The 27,196-nt window shown below is 31.0% G+C and overlaps 1 protein-coding gene across 2 annotated transcripts in view; it reads right to left on the reverse strand.

Annotated features, from left to right (window-relative positions):
• LOC135129199 (C3 and PZP-like alpha-2-macroglobulin domain-containing protein 8) overlaps positions 1-27,196 on the reverse strand; it is a 331,377-nt gene that overhangs the window by 83,472 nt on the left and 220,709 nt on the right. For both annotated transcript variants that reach the window (XM_064056315.1, XM_064056316.1), the window contains 2 exons: positions 26,049-26,174; positions 25,398-25,621 (listed from right to left, as the gene is read on the reverse strand). In XM_064056315.1, coding sequence (XP_063912385.1) covers positions 25,398-25,621; positions 26,049-26,174 — 350 coding nt within the window. The remainder of the gene's footprint in view (positions 1-25,397; positions 25,622-26,048; positions 26,175-27,196) is intronic.

A 27,196-nucleotide genomic window follows, 5' to 3' on the forward strand; every position in this document is an offset into this window, starting at 1 on the left:
CAAAGGAACCTTGATACATTAGTAGATTGGTGCAACAAGTCCGAGTTGTTATTAAATGCAGATAAGTGTTATGTAATGACATTCAGTAGGAAAGTAAATGTGGTAAAATCAGACTATTACTATCAACGGTCGGATTCTTTGCAAGAAGAATGAGGTAAAGGATCTTGGTGTTCTTTTTGATTCGCGCCTTTCATTTGTGGAGCACATCAGTAACATATCCACCTCAGCATCTAAAATGCTTGGATTTATATTTCGGGTATCAAAAACTTTTCAAGATCCTCTTCTGTTAAAAAGTCTGTATTTTGCGTATGTGGTAAGCAAGATGGAATATGCCTCTGTTGTCTGGTATCCTTACTATGTGATACATAATCTTGCTGTTGAAAAGGTACAGCGTCGCTTCTTGAAGTATCTTTCGTATAAAATTGATGGATTTTATCCTCAAAGAAATATAGACTACAATTACCTCCTTCAGAAACATGGATTTGTTAGTTTAAAGAATCGACGTGAAGAGCATAGTACTCGTTTCATATCCAGATTGATAAGTGGCAAGATAGATTGTCCTGAATTGTTGGAAAGAGTAAATTTTCATGTACCACGTGTTGCGTCTCGCTACATGGCCACGTTTCATCAACCAATTTCTAGAACGAATTTGCTAAGAAAGGCACCGTTAGTTCATATGTGCAGTAATGCTGATAAACTGTATGATAATATTTTTTTTCTCCCAAGTAAACTGTAATGTGTTCGTTTATTTAGTTTATAATAAGGATAGCTTCTAATTGTGGGTATGATAATAATTTAGTTTGGGAACGAATATGATCTTATTTACATTTTTATTTTACGTTGTTTATTTTATTTTATTTTGCTACTAGTTAAGTTAATATTGTCCAGTAATTGGATTGTATCTGTTGGGCAATAAACATTAATATATTAATATATTAATATATTATATATATTATATTAATATATATATATATATATATATATACGTCAATAATAACTTTTGGCCTCGCGCCAGATTTAGGCAACAAGTAATGGGAGTATATGAAAACCACATCCTAGCCTCAAACCTGTCATATCAGTGTTCAAATTTGTATTTATGGTTGCATCATTTACAACAACCGAATGCTTGACACGTTGTAAAGTAGGTAAATATTTGGAGTTATAGTTTAAACTGTTTTCGAGTAAAAGAAAGAAAAAGTGGTATGAATCAGTTTATTAAGAAACAATTTTTTGGAATTAAAACAGCCACATAGAGGCTGAAGAAATTAAGATAATCAAAGAGAAAAGAAAACAACTTAAAACTAGGAAAGCTTACTTCGTAGTAAGTGCAATTATATTCTATGAACATTTAATACTACTATAAAACACCAAAGTAGATTATTCATATTTCTTATGAAGTTAGAGATTGCAATTATTAACAAAGTTGACAACGTATGGATAAAGTTAAATATATATCTTTTAGTCAAAAGAGGTGTCTGCATAATTTGTTACAGTGTGTTTGCAGGTATATTTGTACAATGCAGCAGCTGCTGCATTCACTATCCAAATGTAATGTATAAATAATGATTTGTCTGGTGTATGGTGCGGTCTTAAAATTAGGTATTTTTACTATATTTCAATTGGATAAATATTTTTACACATATTTGTAAATTCTCGTGCTTTGCCAGTTTTAGACGTTGGAATTTTAATTATTAGCGTATCGTTTTTGTCTTGAATGCCGTCATTATTTTTCAATTTATCCATTCCACATGCTCCTACAACTTCTAATAAAAAATAAACCTAAAACATAATGATTTATAGACAATGTGATTGACCTTGTTTGAGATCACCTTTAACATCATGTACATTTAATCACGGGCTTCTGTTAAAAATTTTGGTAAGTCTTCTCTTGTAAATATATTTGATTTCTTGGCAATCTAACCTATATTTTTTGCTTGAAAACTTGGTGTACTTAGATATATCTATGCTGTTTTTTATTAACAGAGTTGACTTTAACTACGACTATGCAGCCCAAAGTGTTAAAGATTTCACAGAATTTGCTTTTTCAGCGAAATACTCGTATGCAATGAGGTGTTCTCCATATATTTTGCATGGTTGTTTCTGCGCAAAAAAAAAAAAATTCATACCGCTTTTCATAAACTGTGGCTGAGTTTTTAGGTAATAAATGTGATATATTATCTGCCAGTTTTTGCAAGTTCGGTCGAATGCATGTAAACTGCTTGTTATTATTGCTATCCATCTCTATTTTGCAATTGCTGCAGATCTTTCTGCAAGCAAAAATATTAAAAGTGCCGAAAAATAAGAGGTATGCTTCATACTTTCATTTAAAATGGGCATGTAAGCTAATAATCTGTTTTGTAATAATAATAAAAGGTTATTATAGGTTATGTAGATACAAGAAAATTGTTCAAATTCTTCCTTTCCGCATACTCCTACAACTTCGAATAAAAAATATACCTAAAACATTATGTTTTATAGACAATGTGATTGACCTTCTTTGAGATTACCTTTGACATTAGGTACATTAGTCACGGGCCTCTGTTAAAAATTTTCGTAAGTTTTCTCTTGTAAATATATTTGATTTCTGGGAAACATAACCTATATTTTTTGCTTGAGAACTTGGTGTACTTAGATTATATCTATGCTGTTTTATATTAACAGAGTTGACTTTAACAACGACTATGTAGCCCAAAATGTTGATTTCACAGAATTTTCTTTTTCAGCGAAATACTCGTATGCAAAATGAGATATTCTCCATATAATGTTTTCCATGGTTGTTTCTGCACCGAACAAAAACTTATTACAGGTTATGTGGATACACATTGTTCGCTGCCATAGAATGTCGCTGCACTTCAAGAAATCCGCTGTTGCCATGCAAGGTTGCGACGTTGCGAGATTACGCGCAAATTTAGTTAATAAATTATATTTATAAAATTAATAAACCGGATGTGTTTCTAATAACTAATAAAAAGGGTTATCAAAGAGTATAGAATTACTGCTAAACCGAAAAACAATTTATAACCTTGTAAAATGTAATTGTGGAGGTAGATAATACTAATATGACAACACCGCATTTAATTTCTGTGCCGATTTTTGAACATAGAAAAAGCACATTACTGCGCGATTTCGAAAAAAGAAACATTACTATTTTTTAGCAGCTTTTAACCTCTCTTTTTATATTTCTCCAAGAAAGGCGTACATGTCAATTTTAAAATACCAGTTTAAGTTGGAGTAAGAAATTTACTTTTATGGTTGTGTGTACAGGCACTTCTACAATTAGCAGTACAAGTTTTTGTTAATCTCTTAAATTATTTTTCTACTTATGGAGCCAATCTGGATATTTGCTTAAGGGTGTGCTTTAAATTTTAGGAATTAATATCTTGGAACGTCATGCATCGTTTCCATACATTTTTGAGCTTCTGTTTTATTTTCTAATCACTTGGAATTTCATTTCCAAAAACAAAAATTGTACTTGAAATGATAGATATGAAGCTCATTATTCCGAAACATGTAATTATAAGATCAAATGTTACTATGCATGAAATGTATTATTTGATATAAAGTAACTTTTGATATCGCATTCTTTAGATTTTTTTCATGGGTACTTTACAGTTAATAGTATCACCATGAAATTGTTTCTTAGATTTGTTTTTCTTTCTTCCGGTATTTGAATCACAATTTGATAATCTTAAAACAACGACAATTAATTTAACTTTAGCTTGAGTTGTGAACCTGAAAGTTGTTTTGTTTGAATTTGTGTGACAAAAGTGTACTAAAGATGAAGATAATTACTTATACTCTTTTATAATCATTAATTACATTTGTAGCAATTTTTGGCCTCTCGTATTTTATATTATTTTATCCAAGAAACAAGCGAAATTTGAAAAACCAGTTTAATATTTTAATGGAGCAGTAATTATGAACCCAAATGTTGCTATGGATAAAAACTATTATTTGATTTAAATTAACTTTTGGAATCACAGTCTTTGGATTTTTTTCGTAGATACTCCACAGTAAACAACATAATTATAAATCTGTCCCTTTGATTTATTAATTTCTCAATCCGCCGATATTTGAAAGACGGTTTGGTATTCTTAAAACAAGGGTTACTAATTTAATGTCCCCTTGGACTGTGAGCCTGAAAGTTGTTTTGTATGAATCCATATGGGGTCAAAGTGTACTAAAGATGAAAAGAATGACTTCGTTTATAGCAACTTTTGGCCTCTCGTGTTTAATATTTCTCCAAGAATGTTTTTAATTTTGTAAGATATTGGGCCAATAAAACATACACAGACAACATTATTTGCAATTCTTCCAACCACCTATGGATTCATAAAATATCAACTTTTGCATCTTTAATTGAAATATTGTTCAATTCTAATCTAAACCATGAAAACTATAATAAAGAACTTCAGTCCATAAAACAAATTGCAATAAATAATGACTTTAAAGTAAAATTAATCCACAATCTAATTGACAAAATAAGATACAAAATTAAAAAAAAAACAATGTTGCTCGTTGTTCAAAACGGACCATGATACTAAGGAAGACATAGGTAGATATTATTTTCTGGATTTTATTGAAACATTATCTTACAAAATTAAAAACATACTAAATAGAGTGAATAAAAATGTTAATATTTCATTTATAAAAATTAATTCAACCAGAAATCAGTTACTGAACAACAAAGATAAAATTACTTAACTAGATAAAGCCGGAGTCTATCAATTACAATTTGAATGTTGAGATTGTGCCTTAAATTTTACGAATCCATATCGTGAAATAATACACCTCACGAATTTCACCGGCTTGTGTTGAAATTTCGGGTTTCCAATTTTAAATTTATTAATCTAGTACTTCGTTCCAAAAACAAAATTGTGCCCGGAATGATGGGTTAATTACCTGTTTTCACATATACGAAGCGCACGAGTCCGAAAGTTACCTAACATGCAATTATGAGGCTAAATGTTGCTATGGATGAAAACTATTATTTGACTTAAAGTAACTTTTGGCATCACAGTCTTTAGATCTTTTTTCATAGGTATTTTACACTTAACAACATCATTATGAATTTATTTCTTAGATTTATTTCTCAATCCACCAATTTTTGTCTTAACCTCATAGAAAATGTTTCGTCTTATGGAAAAAATCTGAATCTTTACACTTGGGGGTGTGCCTGAATATATAGCACCGAATATTGCCTCACATGAATTTTACTGCCTCGAATTGACCAAATTTTGGGTTTCCGATTTTAGATTTAATCATGTTCCTAGTACTTTAAGATATGTTAGCACATGAGTCCGAAATTATGAGGCCAAAAGTTTCTATGGATGAAAGCCATTATTTGATTTAATGTAACTTTTGGCATCACAATCTTTAGATTTTTTTAATAGTTACTTCACAATTAATAACACAATTATGACTTTTTCTTTTAGGTTTATTTCTCTTATCTGTTATTAAAATAACTGCTATTAAGTTAATTTTAGCTTGGGTTGTAAGTTTGAAAGTTGTTTTCTACGATTCTGTGAGGCCAAAGTCTACAAAAGAAGAAAGTAATTTTAGGTTAGATGGTTAAACATTCAGCCAATTATTTGTTTTTATTTATACTACTTAAAAAATTTAAATTATCACTTTAACTTTGAATAAAAAAATATTTTTATGAATGAGTCTACAGATACTTCTACCATTCACAGTCTAATTTTGTCTTAACTTCATGCAAAATGTTTCGTATTATTGAAAAAATCTGAATCTTTACACTTGGGGGTGTGCCTGATTATATAGCACCGAATATTGATTCACATGAATTTTACTGCCTCGATTTGTCCAAATTTTGGGTCTCCGATTTTAGATTTATTCATGTACCTTGTACTTTACTGTATGTTAGCACATGAGTCCGAAAGTTATTCGTCATGTAATTATGAGGCCAAAAGTTTCTATGGATGAATGCCATTATTTGATTTAAAGTAACTTTTGGCATCACAATCATTAGATTTTTTTAATAGTTACTTCACAATTAATAACACAATTATGACTTTTTCTTGTAGGTTTATTTCTCTTATTTGTCATTAAAATAACTGCTATTAAGTTAATTTTAGCTTGGGTTGTAAGTTTGAAAGTTGTTCTCTACGATTCTGTGAGGCCAAAGTCTACAAAAGATGAAAATAATTTTAGGTTAGATAGTTCAACATTCAGCCAATTATTTATTTTTATTTATACTATTTTCGTGTGGTATAGCAAGAATAATGGTCAAAAATCAAGTATTTTAGGATCAAAAAACGGCACATCAATTTCCAGATAATATTAACACTAATAAGTCTAAAAATCTAACCAAATATTGACATTTTTAATGTGTTATAAGTTTACTGACGAGGTGGCTGAGAAAGGGGATGAACCCTGAAACTGGTATCACCAAAATAGTATAAATAAAAATAAATAATTGGTTGATTGCAGAACTACCTAACCCAACTTTATACCCACGCTAATATGGAAACACACATATCAAAATAATTAGCTCATTTATAGCAACTTTCGAACTCTCGTATTTTATATTTGTCTAAGTAGCAAGTACTTAAAAAATTTAAATTATCACTTTAACTTTGAATAAAAAAATATTTTTATGAATGCGTCTACAGATTCTTCTACATTCACAGTCTAATTTTGTCTTAACTTCATACAAAATGTTTCGTATTATGGAAAAAATCTGAATATTTACACTTGGGGGTGTGCCTGAATATATAGCACCGAATATTGATTCACATGAATTTTACTACCTCGATTTGACCAAATTTTGGGTTTCCGATTTTAGATTTATTCATGTACCTTGTACTTTAATGTATGTTAGCACATGAGTCCGAAAGTTATTCGTCATGTAATTATGAGGCCAAAAGTTTCTATGGATGAAAGCCATTATTTGATTTAAAGTAACTTTTGGCATCACAATCTTTAGATTTTTTTTAATAGTTACTTCACAATTAATAATACAATTATGACTTTTTCTCGTAGGTTTATTTCTCTTATTTGTTATTAAAATAACTGCTGTTAAATTAATTTCAGCTTGGGTTGTAAGTTTGAAAGTTGTTTTCTACGAGTCTGTCAGGCCAAAGTCTACAAAAGATGAAAATAATTTTAGGTTAGATAGTTCAACACTCTGCCAATTATTTATTTTTATTTATACTATTTACGTGTGGTATAGCAAGAATAATGGTCAACAATCAAGTATTTTAGGCTCAAAAAACGGCAGATCAAATTCCTGATAATATTAACACTAATAAGTCTAAAAATTTAACCAAATATTGACTTTTTTAAAGTGTTATAGGTTTACTGACGAGGTGGCTGAGGAAGGGGATGAACCCTGAAACTGGTATCACCAAAAGTAGTATAAATAAAAATAAATAATTGGTTGATTGCAGAACTCTACCTAACCCAAATTTATACCCACGCTAATATGGAAACAAACATATCAAAATAATTAGCTCATTTATAGCAACTTTGGACCTGTCGTCCTTTATATTTCGCTAAGTAGCAAGTATTTAAAAAAATTTAAATTATCTCTTTAACTTTGAATAAAAAATATTTTTATGAATGCGTCTACAGATACTTCTACCATTCACAGTCGTAATTTTGTTTTAACTTCATACAAAATGTTTGGTTTTATGGAAAAAATCTGAATCTTTACACTTGGGGGTGTGCCTGAATATATAGCACCGAATATTGATTCACATGAATTTTACTACCTCGATTTGACCAAATTTTGGGTTTCCGATTTTAGATTTATTCATGTACCTTGTACTTTAATGTATGTTAGCACATGAGTCCGAAAGTTATTCGTCATGTAATTATGAGGCCAAAAGTTTCTATGGATGAAAGCCATTATTTGATTTAAAGTAACTTTTGGCATCATAATCTTTAGATTTTTTTAATAGTTACTTCACAATTAATAATACAATTATGACTTTTTCTCGTAGGTTTATTTCTCTTATTTGTTATTAAAATAACTGCTGTTAAATTAATTTCAGCTTGGGTTGTAAGTTTGAAAGTTGTTTTCTACGAGTCTGTGAGGCCAAAGTCTACAAAAGATGAAAATAATTTTAGGTTAGATAGTTCAATACTCTGCCAATTATTTATTTTTATTTATACTATTTACATGTGGTATAGCAAGAATAATGGTCAACAATCAAGTATTTTAGGCTCAAAAAACGGCAGATCAAATTCCTGATAATATTAACACTAATAAGTCTAAAAATTTAACCAAATATTGACTTTTTTAAAGTGTTATAGGTTTACTGACGAGGTGGCTGAGGAAGGGGATGAACCCTGAAACTGGTATCACCAAAAGTAGTATAAATAAAAATAAATAATTGGTTGATTGCAGAACTCTACCTAACCCAAATTTATACCCACGCTAATATGGAAACAAACATGTCAAAATAATTAGCTCATTTATAGCAACTTTGGACCTGTCGTCCTTTATATTTGGCTAAGTAGCAAGTATTTAAAAAAATTTAAATTATCTCTTTAACTTTGAATAAAAAATATTTTTATGAATGCGTCTACAGATACTTCTACCATTCACAGTCGTAATTTTGTTTTAACTTCATACAAAATGTTTGGTTTTATGGAAAAAATCTGAATCTTTACACTTGGGGGTGTGCCTGAATATATAGCACCGAATATTGATTCACATGAATTTTACTGCCTCGATTTGGCCAAATTTTGGGTTTCCGATTTTAGATTTATTCATGTACCTTGTACTTTAATGTATGTTAGCACATGAGTCCGAAAGTTATTCGTCATGTAATTATGAGGCCAAAAATTTCTATGGATGAAAGCCATTATTTGATTTAAAGTAACTTTTGGCATCACAATCTTTAGATTTTTTTAATAGTTACTTCATAATTAATAACACAATTATGACTTTTTCTTGTAGGTTTATTTCTCTTATTTGTTATTAAAATAACTGCGATTAAGTTAATTTTAGCTTGGGTTGTAAGTTTGAAAGTTGTTCTCTACGATTCTGTGAGGCCAAAGTCTACAAAAGATGAAAATAATTTTAGGTTAGATAGTTCAACATTCAGCCAATTATTTATTTTTATTTATACTATTTTCGTGTGGTATAGCAAGAATAATGGTCAAAAATCAAGTATTTTAGGATCAAAAAACGGCACATCAATTTCCAGATAATATTAACACTAATAAGTCTAAAAATCTAACCAAATATTGACATTTTTAATGTGTTATAAGTCTACTGACGAGGTGGCTGAGAAAGGGGATGAACCCTGAAACTGGTATCACCAAAATAGTATAAATAAAAATAAATAATTGGTTGATTGCAGAACTACCTAACCCAACTTTATACCCACGCTAATATGGAAACAAACATATCAAAATAATTGGCTCATTAATAGCAACTTTGGACCTGTCGTCCTTTATATTTGGCTAAGTAGCAAGTATTTAAAAAATGTAAATTATCACTTTAACTTTGAATAAAAAATATTTTTATGAATGCGTCTACAGATACTTCTACCATTCACAGTCTAATTTTGTTTTAACTTCATACAAAATGTTTCGTATTATGGATAAAATCTGAATCTTTACACTTGGGGGTGTGCCTGAATATATAGCACCGAATATTGATTCACATGAATTTTACTGCCTCGATTTGACCAAATTTTGGGTTTCCGATTTTAGATTTATTTATGTACCTTGTACTTTAATGTATGTTAGCACATGAGTCCGAAAGTTATTCGTCATGTAATTATGAGGCCAAAAGTTTCTATGGATGAAAGCCATTATTTGATTTAAAGTAACTTTTGGCATCACAATCTTTAGATTTTTTTAATAGTTACTTCATAATTAATAGCACAATTATGACTTTTTCTTGTAGATTTATTTCTCTTATTTGTTATTAAAATAACTGCGATTAAGTTAATTTTAGCTTGGGTTGTAAGTTTGAAAGTTGTTCTCTACGATTCTGTGAGGCCAAAGTCTACAAAAGATGAAAATAATTTTAGGTTAGATAGTTCAACATTCAGCCAATTATTTATTTTTATTTATACTATTTTCGTGTGGTATAGCAAGAATAATGGTCAAAAATCAAGTATTTTAGGATCAAAAAACGGCACATCAATTTCCAGATAATATTAACACTAATAAGTCTAAAAATCTAACCAAATATTGACATTTTTAATGTGTTATAAGTCTACTGACGAAGTGGCTGAGAAAGGGGATGAACCCTGAAACTGGTATCACCAAAATAGTATAAATAAAAATAAATAATTGGTTGATTGCAGAACTACCTAACCCAACTTTATACCCACGCTAATATGGAAACACACATATCAAAATAATTAGCTCATTTATAGCAACTTTCGAACTCTCGTATTTTATATTTGTCTAAGTATCAAGTACTTAAAAAATTTAAATTATCACTTTAACTTTAAATAAAAAAATATTTTTATGAATGCGTCTACAGATTCTTCTACCATTCACAGTCTAATTTTGTCTTAACTTCATACAAAATGTTTCGTATTATGGAAAAAATCTGAATCTTTACACTTGGGGGTGTGCCTGAATATATAGCACCGAATATTGATTCACATGAATTTTACTGCCTCGATTTGGCCAAATTTTGGGTTTCCGATTTTAGATTTATTCATGTACCTTGTACTTTAATGTATGTTAGCACATGAGTCCGAAAGTTATTCGTCATGTAATTATGAGGCCAAAAATTTCTATGGATGAAAGCCATTATTTGATTTAAAGTAACTTTTGGCATCACAATCTTTAGATTTTTTTAATAGTTACTTCATAATTAATAACACAATTATGACTTTTTCTTGTAGGTTTATTTCTCTTATTTGTTATTAAAATAACTGCGATTAAGTTAATTTTAGCTTGGGTTGTAAGTTTGAAAGTTGTTCTCTACGATTCTGTGAGGCCAAAGTCTACAAAAGATGAAAATAATTTTAGGTTAGATAGTTCAACATTCAGCCAATTATTTATTTTTATTTATACTATTTTCGTGTGGTATAGCAAGAATAATGGTCAAAAATCAAGTATTTTAGGATCAAAAAACGGCACATCAATTTCCAGATAATATTAACACTAATAAGTCTAAAAATCTAACCAAATATTGACATTTTTAATGTGTTATAAGTCTACTGACGAGGTGGCTGAGAAAGGGGATGAACCCTGAAACTGGTATCACCAAAATAGTATAAATAAAAATAAATAATTGGTTGATTGCAGAACTACCTAACCCAACTTTATACCCACGCTAATATGGAAACAAACATATCAAAATAATTGGCTCATTAATAGCAACTTTGGACCTGTCGTCCTTTATATTTGGCTAAGTAGCAAGTATTTAAAAAATGTAAATTATCACTTTAACTTTGAATAAAAAATATTTTTATGAATGCGTCTACAGATTCTTCTACCATTCACAGTCTAATTTTGTCTTAACTTCATACAAAATGTTTCGTATTATGGAAAAAATCTGAATATTTACACTTGGGGGTGTGCCTGAATATATAGCATCGAATATTGATTCACATGAATTTTACTACCTCGATTTGACCAAATTTTGGGTTTCCGATTCTAGATTTATTCATGTACCTTGTACTTTAATGTATGTTAGCACATGAGTCCGAAAGTTATTCGTCATGTAATTATGAGGCCAAAAGTTTCTATGGATGAAAGCCATTATTTGATTTAAAGTAACTTTTGGCATCACAATCTTTAGATTTTTTTTAATAGTTACTTCACAATTAATAATACAATTATGACTTTTTCTCGTAGGTTTATTTCTCTTATTTGTTATTAAAATAACTGCTGTTAAATTAATTTCAGCTTGGGTTGTAAGTTTGAAAGTTGTTTTCTACGAGTCTGTCAGGCCAAAGTCTACAAAAGATGAAAATAATTTTAGGTTAGATAGTTCAACACTCTGCCAATTATTTATTTTTATTTATACTATTTACGTGTGGTATAGCAAGAATAATGGTCAACAATCAAGTATTTTAGGCTCAAAAAACGGCAGATCAAATTCCTGATAATATTAACACTAATAAGTCTAAAAATTTAACCAAATATTGACTTTTTTAAAGTGTTATAGGTTTACTGACGAGGTGGCTGAGGAAGGGGATGAACCCTGAAACTGGTATCACCAAAAGTAGTATAAATAAAAATAAATAATTGGTTGATTGCAGAACTCTACCTAACCCAAATTTATACCCACGCTAATATGGAAACAAACATGTCAAAATAATTAGCTCATTTATAGCAACTTTGGACCTGTCGTCCTTTATATTTGGCTAAGTAGCAAGTATTTAAAAAAATTTAAATTATCTCTTTAACTTTGAATAAAAAATATTTTTATGAATGCGTCTACAGATACTTCTACCATTCACAGTCGTAATTTTGTTTTAACTTCACACAAAATGTTTGGTTTTATGGAAAAAATCTGAATCTTTACACTTGGGGGTGTGCCTGAATATATAGCACCGAATATTGATTCACATGAATTTTACTGCCTCGATTTGACCAAATTTTGGGTTTCCGATTTTAGATTTATTCATGTACCTTGTACTTTAATGTATGTTAGCACATGAGTCCGAAAGTTATTCGTCATGTAATTATGAGGCCAAAAGTTTCTATGGATGAAAGCCATTATTTGATTTAAAGTAACTTTTGGCATCACAATCTTTAGATTTTTTTAATAGTTACTTCATAATTAATAACACAATTATGACTTTTTCTTGTAGGTTTATTTCTCTTATTTGTTATTAAAATAACTGCGATTAAGTTAATTTTAGCTTGGGTTGTAAGTTTGAAAGTTGTTTTCTACGATTCTGTGAGGCCAGAGTCTACAAAAGATGAAAATAATTTTAGGTTAGATAGTTCAACACTCTGCCAATTATTTATTTTTATTTATACTATTTTCGTGTGGTATAGCAATAATAATGGTCAACAATCAAGTATTTTAGGCTCAAAAAACGGCAGATCAAATTCCTGATAATATTAACACTAATAAGTCTAAAAATTTAACCAAATATTGACTTTTTTAAAGTGTTATAGGTTTACTGACGAGGTGGCTGAGGAAGGGGATGAACCCTGAAACTGGTATCACCAAAATAGTATAAATAAAAATAAATAATTGGTTGATTGCAGAACTACCTAACCCAACTTTATACCCACGCTAATATGGAAACAAACATATCAAAATAATTGGCTTATTAATAGCAACTTTGGACCTGTCGTCCTTTATATTTGTCTAAGTAGCAAGTATTTAAAAAATGTAAATTATCACTTTAACTTTGAATAAAAAATATTTTTATGAATGCGTCTACAGATACTTCTACCATTCACAGTCTAATTTTGTTTTAACTTCATACAAAATGTTTCGTATTATGGAAAAAATCTGAATCTTTACACTTGGGGGTGTGCCTGAATATATAGCACCGAATATTGATTCACATGAATTTTACTGCCTCGATTTGGCCAAATTTTGGGTTTCCGATTTTAGATTTATTCATGTACCTTGTACTTTAATGTATGTTAGCACATGAGTCCGAAAGTTATTCGTCATGTAATTATGAGGCCAAAAATTTCTATGGATGAAAGCCATTATTTGATTTAAAGTAACTTTTGGCATCACAATCTTTAGATTTTTTTAATAGTTACTTCATAATTAATAACACAATTATGACTTTTTCTTGTAGGTTTATTTCTCTTATTTGTTATTAAAATAACTGCGATTAAGTTAATTTTAGCTTGGGTTGTAAGTTTGAAAGTTGTTCTCTACGATTCTGTGAGGCCAAAGTCTACAAAAGATGAAAATAATTTTAGGTTAGATAGTTCAACATTCAGCCAATTATTTATTTTTATTTATACTATTTTCGTGTGGTATAGCAAGAATAATGGTCAAAAATCAAGTATTTTAGGATCAAAAAACGGCACATCAATTTCCAGATAATATTAACACTAATAAGTCTAAAAATCTAACCAAATATTGACATTTTTAATGTGTTATAAGTCTACTGACGAGGTGGCTGAGAAAGGGGATGAACCCTGAAACTGGTATCACCAAAATAGTATAAATAAAAATAAATAATTGGTTGATTGCAGAACTACCTAACCCAACTTTATACCCACGCTAAAAAGGAAACACACATATCAAAATAATTAGCTCATTTATAGCAACTTTCGAACTCTCGTATTTTATATTTGTCTAAGTAGCAAGTACTTAAAAAATTTAAATTATCACTTTAACTTTGAATAAAAAAATATTTTTATGAATGCGTCTGCAGATTCTTCTACCATTAACAGTCTAATTTTGTCTTAACTTCATACAAAATGTTTCGTATTATGGAAAAAATCTGAATATTTACACTTGGGGGTGTGCCTGAATATATAGCACCGAATATTGATTCACATGAATTTTACTACCTCGATTTGACCAAATTTTGGGTTTCCGATTTTAGATTTATTCATGTACCTTGTACTTTAATGTATGTTAGCACATGAGTCCGAAAGTTATTCGTCATGTAATTATGAGGCCAAAAGTTTCTATGGATGAAAGCCATTATTTGATTTAAAGTAACTTTTGGCAACATAATCTTTAGATTTTTTTTAATAGTTACTTCACAATTAATAATACAATTATGACTTTTTCTCGTAGGTTTATTTCTCTTATTTGTTATTAAAATAACTGCTGTTAAATTAATTTCAGCTTGGGTTGTAAGTTTGAAAGTTGTTTTCTACGAGTCTGTGAGGCCAAAGTCTACAAAAGATGAAAATAATTTTAGGTTAGATAGTTCAACACTCTGCCAATTATTTATTTTTATTTATACTATTTACGTGTGGTATAGCAAGAATAATGGTCAACAATCAAGTATTTTAGGATCAAAAAACGGCACATCAATTTCCAGATAATATTAACACTAATAAGTCTAAAAATCTAACCAAATATTGACATTTTTAATGTGTTATAAGTCTACTGACGAGGTGGCTGAGAAAGGGGATGAACCCTGAAACTGGTATCACCAAAATAGTATAAATAAAAATAAATAATTGGTTGAATGCAGAACTCTACCTAACCCAAATTTATACCCACGCTAATATGGAAACAAACATGTCAAAATAATTAGCTCATTTATAGCAACTTTGGACCTGTCGTCCTTTATATTTGGCTAAGTAGCAAGTATTTAAAAAAATTTAAATTATCTCTTTAACTTTGAATAAAAAATATTTTTATGAATGCGTCTACAGATACTTCTACCATTCACAGTCGTAATTTTGTTTTAACTTCATACAAAATGTTTGGTTTTATGGAAAAAATCTGAATCTTTACACTTGGGGGTGTGCCTGAATATATAGCACCGAATATTGATTCACATGAATTTTACTGCCTCGATTTGACCAAATTTTGGGTTTCCGATTTTAGATTTATTCATGTACCTTGTACTTTAATGTATGTTAGCACATGAGTCCGAAAGTTATTCGTCATGTAATTATGAGGCCAAAAGTTTCTATGGATGAAAGCCATTATTTGATTTAAAGTAACTTTTGGCATCACAATCTTTAGATTTTTTTAATAGTTACTTCATAATTAATAACACAATTATGACTTTTTCTTGTAGGTTTATTTCTCTTATTTGTTATTAAAATAACTGCTATTAAGTTAATTTTAGCTTGGGTTGTAAGTTTGAAAGTTGTTTTCTACGATTCTGTGAGGCCAAAGTCTACAAAAGATGAAAATAATTTTAGGTTAGATAGTTCAACACTCTGCCAATTATTTATTTTTATTTATACTATTTTCGTGTGGTATAGCAAGAATAATGGTCAACAACCAAGTATTTTAGGCTCAAAAAACGGCAGATCAAATTCCTGATAATATTAACACTAATAAGTCTAAAAATCTAACCAAATATTGACATTTTTAATGTGTTATAAGTCTACTGACGAGGTGGCTGAGAAAGGGGATGAACCCTGAAACTGGTATCACCAAAATAGTATAAATAAAAATAAATAATTGGTTGATTGCAGAACTACCTAACCCAACTTTATACCCACGCTAATATGGAAACAAACATATCAAAATAATTGGCTCATTAATAGCAACTTTGGACCTGTCGTCCTTTATATTTGGCTAAGTAGCAAGTATTTAAAAAATGTAAATTATCACTTTAACTTTGAATAAAAAATATTTTTATGAATGCGTCTACAGATACTTCTACCATTCACAGTCTAATTTTGTTTTAACTTCATACAAAATGTTTCGTATTATGGATAAAATCTGAATCTTTACACTTGGGGGTGTGCCTGAATATATAGCACCGAATATTGATTCACATGAATTTTACTGCCTCGATTTGACCAAATTTTGGGTTTCCGATTTTAGATTTATTTATGTACCTTGTACTTTAATGTATGTTAGCACATGAGTCCGAAAGTTATTCGTCATGTAATTATGAGGCCAAAAGTTTCTATGGATGAAAGCCATTATTTGATTTAAAGTAACTTTTGGCATCACAATCTTTAGATTTTTTTAATAGTTACTTCATAATTAATAGCACAATTATGACTTTTTCTTGTAGGTTTATTTCTCTTATTTGTTATTAAAATAACTGCGATTAAGTTAATTTTAGCTTGGGTTGTAAGTTTGAAAGTTGTTCTCTACGATTCTGTGAGGCCAAAGTCTACAAAAGATGAAAATAATTTTAGGTTAGATAGTTCAACATTCAGCCAATTATTTATTTTTATTTATACTATTTTCGTGTGGTATAGCAAGAATAATGGTCAAAAATCAAGTATTTTAGGATCAAAAAACGGCACATCAATTTCCAGATAATATTAACACTAATAAGTCTAAAAATCTAACCAAATATTGACATTTTTAATGTGTTATAAGTCTACTGACGAGGTGGCTGAGAAAGGGGATGAACCCTGAAACTGGTATCACCAAAATAGTATAAATAAAAATAAATAATTGGTTGATTGCAGAACTACCTAACCCAACTTTATACCCACGCTAATATGGAAACACACATATCAAAATAATTAGCTCATTTATAGCAACTTTCGAACTCTCGTATTTTATATTTGTCTAAGTAGCAAGTACTTAAAAAATTTAAATTATCACTTTAACTTTGAATAAAAAAATATTTTTATGAATGCGTCTACAGATTCTTCTACCATTAACAGTCTAATTTTGTCTTAACTTCATACAAAATGTTTCGTATTATGGAAAAAATCTGAATATTTACACTTGGGGGTGTGCCTGAATATATAGCACCGAATATTGATTCACATGAATTTTACTACCTCGATTTGACCAAATTTTGGGTTTCCGATTTTAGATTTATTCATGTACCTTGTACTTTAATGTATGTTAGCACATGAGTCCGAAAGTTATACGTCATGTAATTATGAGGCCAAAAGTTTCTATGGATGAAAGCCATTATTTGATTTAAAGTAACTTTTGGCATCATAATCTTTAGATTTTTTTTAATAGTTACTTCACAATTAATAATACAATTATGACTTTTTCTCGTAGGTTTATTTCTCTTATTTGTTATTAAAATAACTGCTGTTAAATTAATTTCAGCTTGGGTTGTAAGTTTGAAAGTTGTTTTCTACGAGTCTGTGAGGCCAAAGTCTACAAAAGATGAAAATAATTTTAGGTTAGATAGTTCAACACTCTGCCAATTATTTATTTTTATTTATACTATTTTCGTGTGGTATAGCAAGAATAATGGTCAACAATCAAGTATTTTAGGCTCAAAAAACGGCAGATCAAATTCCTGATAATATTAACACTAATAAGTCTAAAAATTTAAGCAAATATTGACTTTTTTAAAGTGTTATAGGTTTACTGACGAGGTGGCTGAGGAAGGGGATGAACCCTGAAACTGGTATCACCAAAAGTAGTATAAATAAAAATAAATAATTGGTTGATTGCAGAACTACCTAACCCAAATTTATACCCACGCTAATATGGAAACAAACATATCAAAATAATTAGCTCATTTATAGCAACTTTGGACCTGTCGTCCTTTATATTTCGCTAAGTAGCAAGTATTTAAAAAAATTTAAATTATCTCTTTAACTTTGAATAAAAAATATTTTTATGAATGCGTCTACAGATACTTCTACCATTCACAGTGGTAATTTTGTTTTAACTTCATACAAAATGTTTGGTTTTATGGAAAAAATCTGAATCTTTACACTTGGGGGTGTGCCTGAATATATAGCACCGAATATTGATTCACATGAATTTTACTGCCTCGATTTGACCAAATTTTGGGTTTCCGATTTTAGATTTATTCATGTACCTTGTACTTTAATGTATGTTAGCACATGAGTCCGAAAGTTATTCGTCATGTAATTATGAGGCCAAAAGTTTCTATGGATGAAAGCCATTATTTGATTTAAAGTAACTTTTGGCATCACAATCTTTAGATTTTTTTAATAGTTACTTCATAATTAATAACACAATTATGACTTTTTCTTGTAGGTTTATTTCTCTTATTTGTTATTAAAATAACTGCTATTAAGTTAATTTTAGCTTGGGTTGTAAGTTTGAAAGTTGTTTTCTACGATTCTGTGAGGCCGAATTGTACAAAAGATGAAAATAATTTTAGGCTAGATAGTTCACCACTCTGCCAATTATTTATTTTTATTTATACTATTTTGGTGTGATATAGCAATAATAATGGTCAACAATCAAGGATTTTACAATTTACTTCTTTTATCGCATCCCCTTTGCTCCAGCCTTACTCCGCTCTTTTCCACTCCTTTCATCCACCCTGCTTCTCTTCCATCTTCAATATTTCTGTTATACTTTCCTTTTTTCTTTAATTTCGCTCTAGTCTTGTAGCATGTATTCTAAAGTCTCTTGCATTTCTCCACACATCCTATATATTCTTCTGCTTTCGCTTAAGCAAAAGTTATTGTTTCTTTCTTCATGTCCACCCCTCTGTCTAGCAATTACTTTTTCTCCTTCGTTCTTTCTCTCTCTAGGTACCTTGGCGTTGTTTCTGATATTATCTTTAGATGAGTATAACCCCCATTGTACCTAGGTTCCTTTATACTCGCCATTGGACATATTTGTCCTTGTTGCCACTTTCGAGGAGACCTTTACTTTTCCACATCTCATTCATTATTTCACACAGTCTTTCAATCAAATCATCCGTTCTAAACGTCCATACATCATTAACCAATCCATTCCTCCCTGGTCTTTTCCCTCTTTTCGACCCTCCAACTTGTTTCCATATTTTTTCCACTGTAATGTTCGGCCATTCTTTCTCTCTCAGCATTCTCGGTTTAACTCTTTTGCGCTACAGTACTCTCATTTCCACTCATTAGTTTCATGAAATGGTACTTCCATTGTATTATTAGCATTTCTTCACTGATCATGTTTTTGTTTTTCCTTATTTTGGTTCTTGCTCTGATTTTATGGCTTTTATTTTATTTCTTCTTTCGGAATCTCTTCTTTTTTTTATTCACACCGACCTGTTATTATTTCTTGCTGGACAGTACTCTTCTTTTTTATCTTTCCCTTTTTACACCTTCGTAAACATTTTCTTTCTTATGTTTTTAAATCTCTGCATCTATTAACCCGCCATTTGTTTCTCTTTTCTGATTTCTTCGTTATAAATGCTTTTCTTATTGCTGCTTTTTCAGTTGTTATTTTTAATTCTTCTATTTTATTTTAGCTTACTTCTTTTGAATTCAATTTCCAACATCTTTTATAATGCTCAGTTCCCTTCTCCTTTTTATCTACTTCCTTATTTGTGACTCCGACTTTTCTACTTCTATCCCTCAATTTTACTTCTTATAGCATGTGGTCGGAATCAATTCTTTCTCCTAATTTAAATGTTTCGGCTTCTTCATCAGCTACTGGGTTACATATACAGGTAAATTCTTTATCTTCATCCCCCTCCTTCACCCCATTCAAGACTACCAAACTCTTTCTTCAATTAATTTCCATAGAAATTTTCTGTCTTTATTTAAAATTTTATCTTTAGATTTTTCTGTGCGTTCTCCGCTATATTCCCTGCTTTTGTTGCCTATTTTGGCGTTAAAACCATCTCCTATCAGAAGAAATTCTTCGTTAGACTCTTCAATTTTTTCTTAAATTTTTTTCTTCAAATTTTTTGTATTTCCAATGCAATACAATATGCAAATTCTTTTTTTCTTTTATCTTTCTTTCCACTATGCGTTCCACTTCTATTACCCGCTCTTCGATTTGTTTTATATCTTTTGTCACCCCTGTTATGGATCCCCCACTTGCTTCACCCTCAACTTTTCCTTTTTCCTTGTTCAATTTATTCCCCTTACTCTTTAGTATCCATGTTTCTGTTAATCACACAAAATCAAAATTTTATGTACTCATTAAATAAATTCTGTTTATTTTTCTTAATAATGCAATATTTCAAACAAGCAATTTTAAACCCCATTTGTCCTCCCCGCTTTTCTTTTCCATTCCCTCTCTATTTTTTTTATAATTACCACCCCTTCTCTTTATGCTTCCTTGCTCAGTTAATTCCAACTCTCTTTGTAAAATTTTTCATCCAAATTTCCCTGTCTTCATTCCATGTCCTCAACTTTCCGTTTCTTACATTCTATAGCTGTTGTGTATCTTTTTTTTTCTTTCTTACTCTCTAACTTCTTTCTGAATTTTTGGCTCTTCTACTGTCCAATTGTTTTCAGTTGCTTTATATTTTCTTTAATTTTAGATAAATTTCCAACATTCTTCTGGAAATTACAACCTTCAAACAACTTCCCGCATTTATATAAAACCTAGTCATAATATTAGCTTTGTTAAGTAAATCATCTATGCAACCAACTTTTATACTTAACAATCTTTTCTCAAACCAAAATTGTTAAAATTACTGTTAAAAGATGTCACTGGATATGCGTGAGTCCAAATGTTACGTTGAATGTGTGAGTCACTTCGGCCTCAAAAGCTACGGCGAGGCCGAAACTTCCAATATGAGCCCAAAAGTATATATACGTGAGAGAATTTGAGGTCGAAAGTTATCATTAACATATATATTAATATATATATATATATATTAATATATTATATATATTATATTAATATATATATATATTAATATATTAATATCAGGAGAGTTCTCACTTGAGAAAATTACCTGCCTCTTAGACTCGCTATTAATAGGAAAAAATTAGGAGGATTATTATCAACAAGTTAGTATCTTTGAAAGGGGGTGGTTTTCAGCACCAACGCTCTTTACTCAAGAGGAGTTACTAGATAACTCAGTTGTGTTCTGTGGATTGATCACATTCACTTGCAAGATGGCCGCACTTGATACAAACATTATAATAATAGTAAAAGGTCCTGTAGGGGTGTTCTCATATTTAATTATGAGGGACGCGGGAAGTCCGATATTGTCATTGGGCTGCACAAAAATTTGTCGACGGAAATTAAGCATGAGCGCTTAATTTTCGCCCTCGAGCTTTGCTTTCAGGAACAAGATTGGAGAAACAATGTCAAAAGCATGAGAAATCGATGGACCGACATTTGATAGAGTAATTATACGTGCGGGATTAAACAAGAAATTTGTTTATTGATACCTGAGAATGGTTGGGGACAACTTCAACTACCAATCTACAGAGCCAAGATAAATGCATACTCGGCTATTGGTTAAGAGCGATGCGATGCAAACATGTTTGTATAGTGGTGGAAATACCCCAGGGGTAAAAATTTTTCTCTTTCTATCTTATGCACTTTGTGTGAGGCAAGAAATTACAAAATTTTGAGTATGCCATAGAAATTTTATGTTAAATTTTGAAATTGTTACCAAAATTATTTGTCAAAGAAAATCTTTGGTTTATTTAACGTTTTACTTTTGAATAATGAAACGATTTAGTGATCAAACTAAACAAATTATATTAATCTGTTAATTTTCTAGAAAAAAAAAACGCCAATGTTGTGCAATTTAAGAAAAAAAGAAAAACGGAACTAGAGGCTGAAATGTAAAAAATTTCTGAAAAATCTTTATATAATTTACACAAAAATACAGGGTCAAGTGATATGAAGTACAAAGACAATATGTCCACTACTAATAGAAATATAAATACTCAAGTAAATCCTGTAGATTTAATGTCAGTCAGGGAAATTATGTATAAAATGATTCCACCTAATCAACACGTAACTATTAAGTTGCTTCATCCCAGAGTTGTGGAAGAGGTACCGAAAAAATAAAAATCGATTGTTTCTAATGGAGAGGTCATCCATTAAGCCAAGCAGAGCAAAATTTTTGGGTGAATATCAGGACCACAAAAAAAAACAAAATTATACATACTAACCCCTTTTTCTGGATGAAACTTGGATATTTAGTAAACTCAAACTGCAATTAAAAAATAGGGAGAACGATGTAGATATATTGTAGTTCACGATGGCAATAAACACGGATTTACTGAAGAAGCGTGTTTAAAAGGCAAAAACATGATGTGCTGAAAACTTGGGAAAATGTAATAAACAAAGTTTCCAATATACACTGAGAAAATTATATTAAGCACATGGAAAAAATCATAGATTCGGCATGGCAAACGGAAAAGTTTGTGGACAATTGTGAAATAATTAATTCATTATCAATGTTAATTCCGTTTCAGATAATATTGATATTGAAGATAATGCCAGTAGAGTAGAGAATTAGAGTTGTGTTAAAAATTAATATCTAATTAAAGAATAAAACTTATAATTATTCAATTAAATTTGAACTTCTGCAATTTGTATTGATATGTTACCATAGCAAGTTATCCGTAACATATAAGAAAGTACATAATTTTGTTCACTAAAAAAAAGGCCACAGTCTAAGTGTTCTGAACAGCAATATTTCTGTGGCGGCACAATAACACGCGGGTAAAGCAGAGTAAAGATAAGTTGTCTTGTGGTGTAGCGGTTAGCATACCAGCCCGGATTGCTTGGAGACGTGGGTTCGAATCCCACCGAGGCACAACATTTTTCTCTGCTTTCCCACATTGGTGACCTCCGACAGGCAACGCGCACGCAACATCCTTCTGCCACCGCCCTGTGCCCGCTGTGTTCGGGGTCCGCAGCACCGCCAGGGTTCGAACGACGAACGTAAGAGTGGCAGGAGCGACGCCAGCAACTATCTCCTTCGCACCCCAGCACGACCGCGCGCTGTGTCGCTGGGGGGGGGGAGTACTGTGGCGGCACAATAACACGCGGGTAAAGCAGAGTAAAGATAAGTTGTCTTGTGGTGTAGCGGTTAGCATACCAGCCCGGATTGCTTGGAGACGTGGGTTCGAATCCCACCGAGGCACAACATTTTTCTCTGCTTTCCCACATTTCCAAGACTTTAGGTTCTATGATATCAGTAATTGCTGATAGATAGAGGTCAATTTCAAGTTGCTGAAACACAATTTCGTGGCAGCCATTTGGGTATCAAATGCCGGTTGCTACGGGCGATGGAGTAAACAAACACATTTGTGTCGAATTTTTCGTTGCAATTTGTAGCATTGAGTTGCGTCATTTCTAGTAGGTAGCAGACGTTATCTCAAAAAATGGTGGTGAAAATGAAAAAAAGATTACCAAGAGAGCTAAAGTATCGTTGTTGCACTCACCTTGCATTAACGTAAATTTTGAACTTAACAATGCAGCATAACTGTGACGCAAATCGGTGCCGCAAAGTGGTGAGTTGCATTAACGCAAGTAGTGAGTTGCATTAACGCAAGTGGTCAACTTGAAATTGTCCCCTTTGTCTGTTAATTGCAAACTGTGTGCAGCCGTAGCAATAATGGTTTGTTCCTTCGTCGAAAAACCACTATATGCTTAGAAGTCATTTTGTAAAACAAGTTCGAAGTATAGGCAGTCAACAATGTCTCAATTATTAGTCATGACGATTATTATAAATTATCTGCTGTCAAATGCAGGTGCAATTGAACTGCACCTCCAGCCACACGATATGCGACTAAACAATAAATGCTTCACGTATAGATAATTCCAAATGATTTCCACAAAGTCAATGAATTATGTCTCCCTGCACAGCAAGGAGACATGATGCACTGCGTGTACATTGTACGATAATAGTTGAGTGTATAGTCGTGAAAAGCAGTAGGTACAACTTAAGTTTTTGGTATTTATTAGGGATGTACCGACTAGTGGCCGACCGGTCGGATAAGCCGACTATTCGGCCGTTTTTCATCGTCGGCTGCAGTCGGCGACTAGTCGGCTAAACAGCCGAACGGTCGGCTTTTTTTATTAAAATTAAAATAGTATACGAGTATGAAACAATTAAGCCTGGTTTACAGAACCTCAATTAAATATTTAATTGCGATTTAATTTTTAACACCGCGTTAAACTACCATGTGATCGACTCTACGCCAATCAGACGTGACTAATGGCCTTGTTAAATGCGCGATCAACTTAATCTCAGTTAAAATATTGTATAAACTGGCCCTTAGATTTTTCAGTTTCTCGATTTTCAATTTTTATTTCTTCAATTTTTGATTTGCATAATAATAATAATTACGACTTAAAATTTTTCACTTTTTCAATTCTACGATGCTAGAATTTTTCCATTTTTGAATTTTTCGATTTTTAATTTTTGAATTTTTCGTTTTGAGTTTTTAGTTTCTTTATTTTTTCAATTTTTAGGTTTTTTAACGTTGTGATTTTCCAATTTTTCAAATTTTGTACTGAGTTACTACAAAAAAATTAAATGTTAAAATTATCCAAACAAATTTAATACATTTTTTGGAAAACAAAGGAACCTTAGTTATTCCTTTTATTTAAATAAAACAAATTTTTAAGGTAGTCAGAGAAATAGAAAAAAAAACACACTGTCTGTCGCATTTATAAACCGGTTTTAGCTAAGCCGAACAGTCGGCCGACTAGTCGGTTTTTACTGGCCGAACAATCGGCTAGTCGGTTAGTCGGCCAGACCTACAGTCGGTACATCTCTAGTATTTATTCTATTTCTAATATTAATAATAATAATGAATGAGATATCGCATCCTGTATGTTCGGTAATGAAATGTTTATTCTGGCATGCATGCGTTTAATTATTTTGAGTAAAAAAAGTCAAGCTGCTAAATTTTACAGTTTTTCAATATGAGTAGGCTCACGAAAAAGTAAGAAAATAAAAAAAGCAAACGTATTGTTTGTCATTGAAAATTAAATCTGAAGAACATAGGCAGTAAATAATTAGGAGTATAATTTATAGCGCTGCGCCGGATTTGTGCAATTTTTATTAATGTAGAATCCTGTCTCACCAAAACTATACGAAGTAGTGAAATTCCGGCACATGATTATTTCCTTGAGATTCTAGTTAATCTGCGTAGACAGTTTCAATTAGATGAGCGTACTTTATTTTGACATAATGAAGGCGATATTTTTCTCTCACCTTTCCAGCAAACGGTAAGCCTGGCTTATAGCTGCGCCTCATTTCCCTGCCGAAACGCAATTCAACGTAATGCTCTTCGGCTGCTGCAACATCAGGAAGTCCATTTCCCACACCCGGAGCTATCTCAATGGGTGCTGAAAACTCGGCGGATTCCACTTCGACGTGTAGCAACCATCTCCCAGAACTTGCATATTCTGACAAAGGCAAGGAGAATGCTTTGACGCCTGTAAACATACCGCTGTGAAAATACACTTTTCTCAATGATGTCTTTATTACACCGAATAAAAAAGTAATTTTAGATGAAAGAAATCTGTAAAATTATATACAGATATTTCTTCGCCTCTGAATCACACCAAATACTGCATGCATGTCGAGGTATATTTTTCATCAATTTTTAAAATAAATAAAAAAAAAATCAATTTTATTTAATGGTCTGTAAAACAAACTGTAACATTTGATGACTCAAGCTTATATTATTTTTTAGTAAAACCCAATTTAGTAACGAAAAACAAGGCTGTACCTTAAAATTAAAAATAAAGGAACATACCATGCTGCAGATTTTAAGTAATGTTTTTACTTAATTAATAGTATTTAGAGATAATCGATCTCATTTTTATAAACTACACTATCGTAGTATGTTGTATAACTTACCTTCGTCTAATGCTATTTGGTCCCATAAAGCTACTTTTGTTCCAGCTGGATCTTTGACGCTAACGCTTCCGATTGAACCTGATGCAATCTGCAAATCATGATCCAACGCTAATACCCAGAAGGATACTGAAAGGATAAAAAAGTTTTATCAAAACTCTTTTTCTGCTATGCACTGCATTTTTTTTAACTAGGTAATTAATCTTGTATTTAACTCATTTATCCGCGTTGGCAGGAGCTGCGTTTCAGTGTTCGGCTGATAAAAATATGTTTTTTCTTGTTTTGTATCTATCTACTACTTCAATCTAAACTTGTTTAATCCCTTAACGCAATATCGAAAGGTTAGTGATTCCCCAAAGAGATACAAAAACGAAGTTCGCAGCTCTTATAATCTTTCAAAAAGAACTTTAAACAATTCTACGGCATCGAACCGACGAAGTTTGTAAAATACAAGTCGAACTTTTAAATGGCGATTAAAGGGATTTGTAATGAACGTTCCAGGGAAAAGACAATAAACAAAGCTCTGGGGGCGATTCAGTTTTATTGTTTCTAGTGAGCACCGCAGAGAAATTAATGCCCCTTTTTCTCCTACCTAGTCATAAATTTTTTATTTATATTAAACTGTGCAGAGTTTTATGGTACCACAGTTGTAAAAAATACATAAACTTAAATAAATATGCCAACGAATAAAGATTCTAAGTAAACTGGCAAATATCACAGAAGGAGAAGTTATTTTAGTATTCCGTGTCAGTATCACAACGTATGGATCATTAGAAAACATTAAATGCATTTTCACATTTATATTTTCTGTGAGTACATGGCGGTCTTTCGTAAGCTGACTTTTCAAAACGATTTACGGTATAAATTTCTTAGTTTTATTTATTATCGCACACACATTAGGGGTATTAGTGCTACAAAAATTTATAGACGTAGTTCGTCTATGTATTATCACTATTCATATTTGACTTGTTATTCAATTTGGTTTAGTAAGCGAAATATCGCTAATTAAATAAAGATATGTGGAAGGTAGGTATGCATTTCATATACATATAGGGTTTTGTTTTTATGGATTGCTCAAAATTAAGCATTTCAAAATTGTTATCTGCATAGGCACCAAACTGTGGCGAAAAGTTTACCAAAATTAAATTTAT

Source organism: Zophobas morio, unplaced genomic scaffold, assembly GCF_036711695.1.
Source record: "Zophobas morio isolate AGI-343-1 ecotype UQ-CSIRO unplaced genomic scaffold, CSIRO_AGI_Zmor_V1 ptg000014l, whole genome shotgun sequence".
Taxonomy (NCBI): domain Eukaryota; kingdom Metazoa; phylum Arthropoda; class Insecta; order Coleoptera; family Tenebrionidae; genus Zophobas; species Zophobas morio.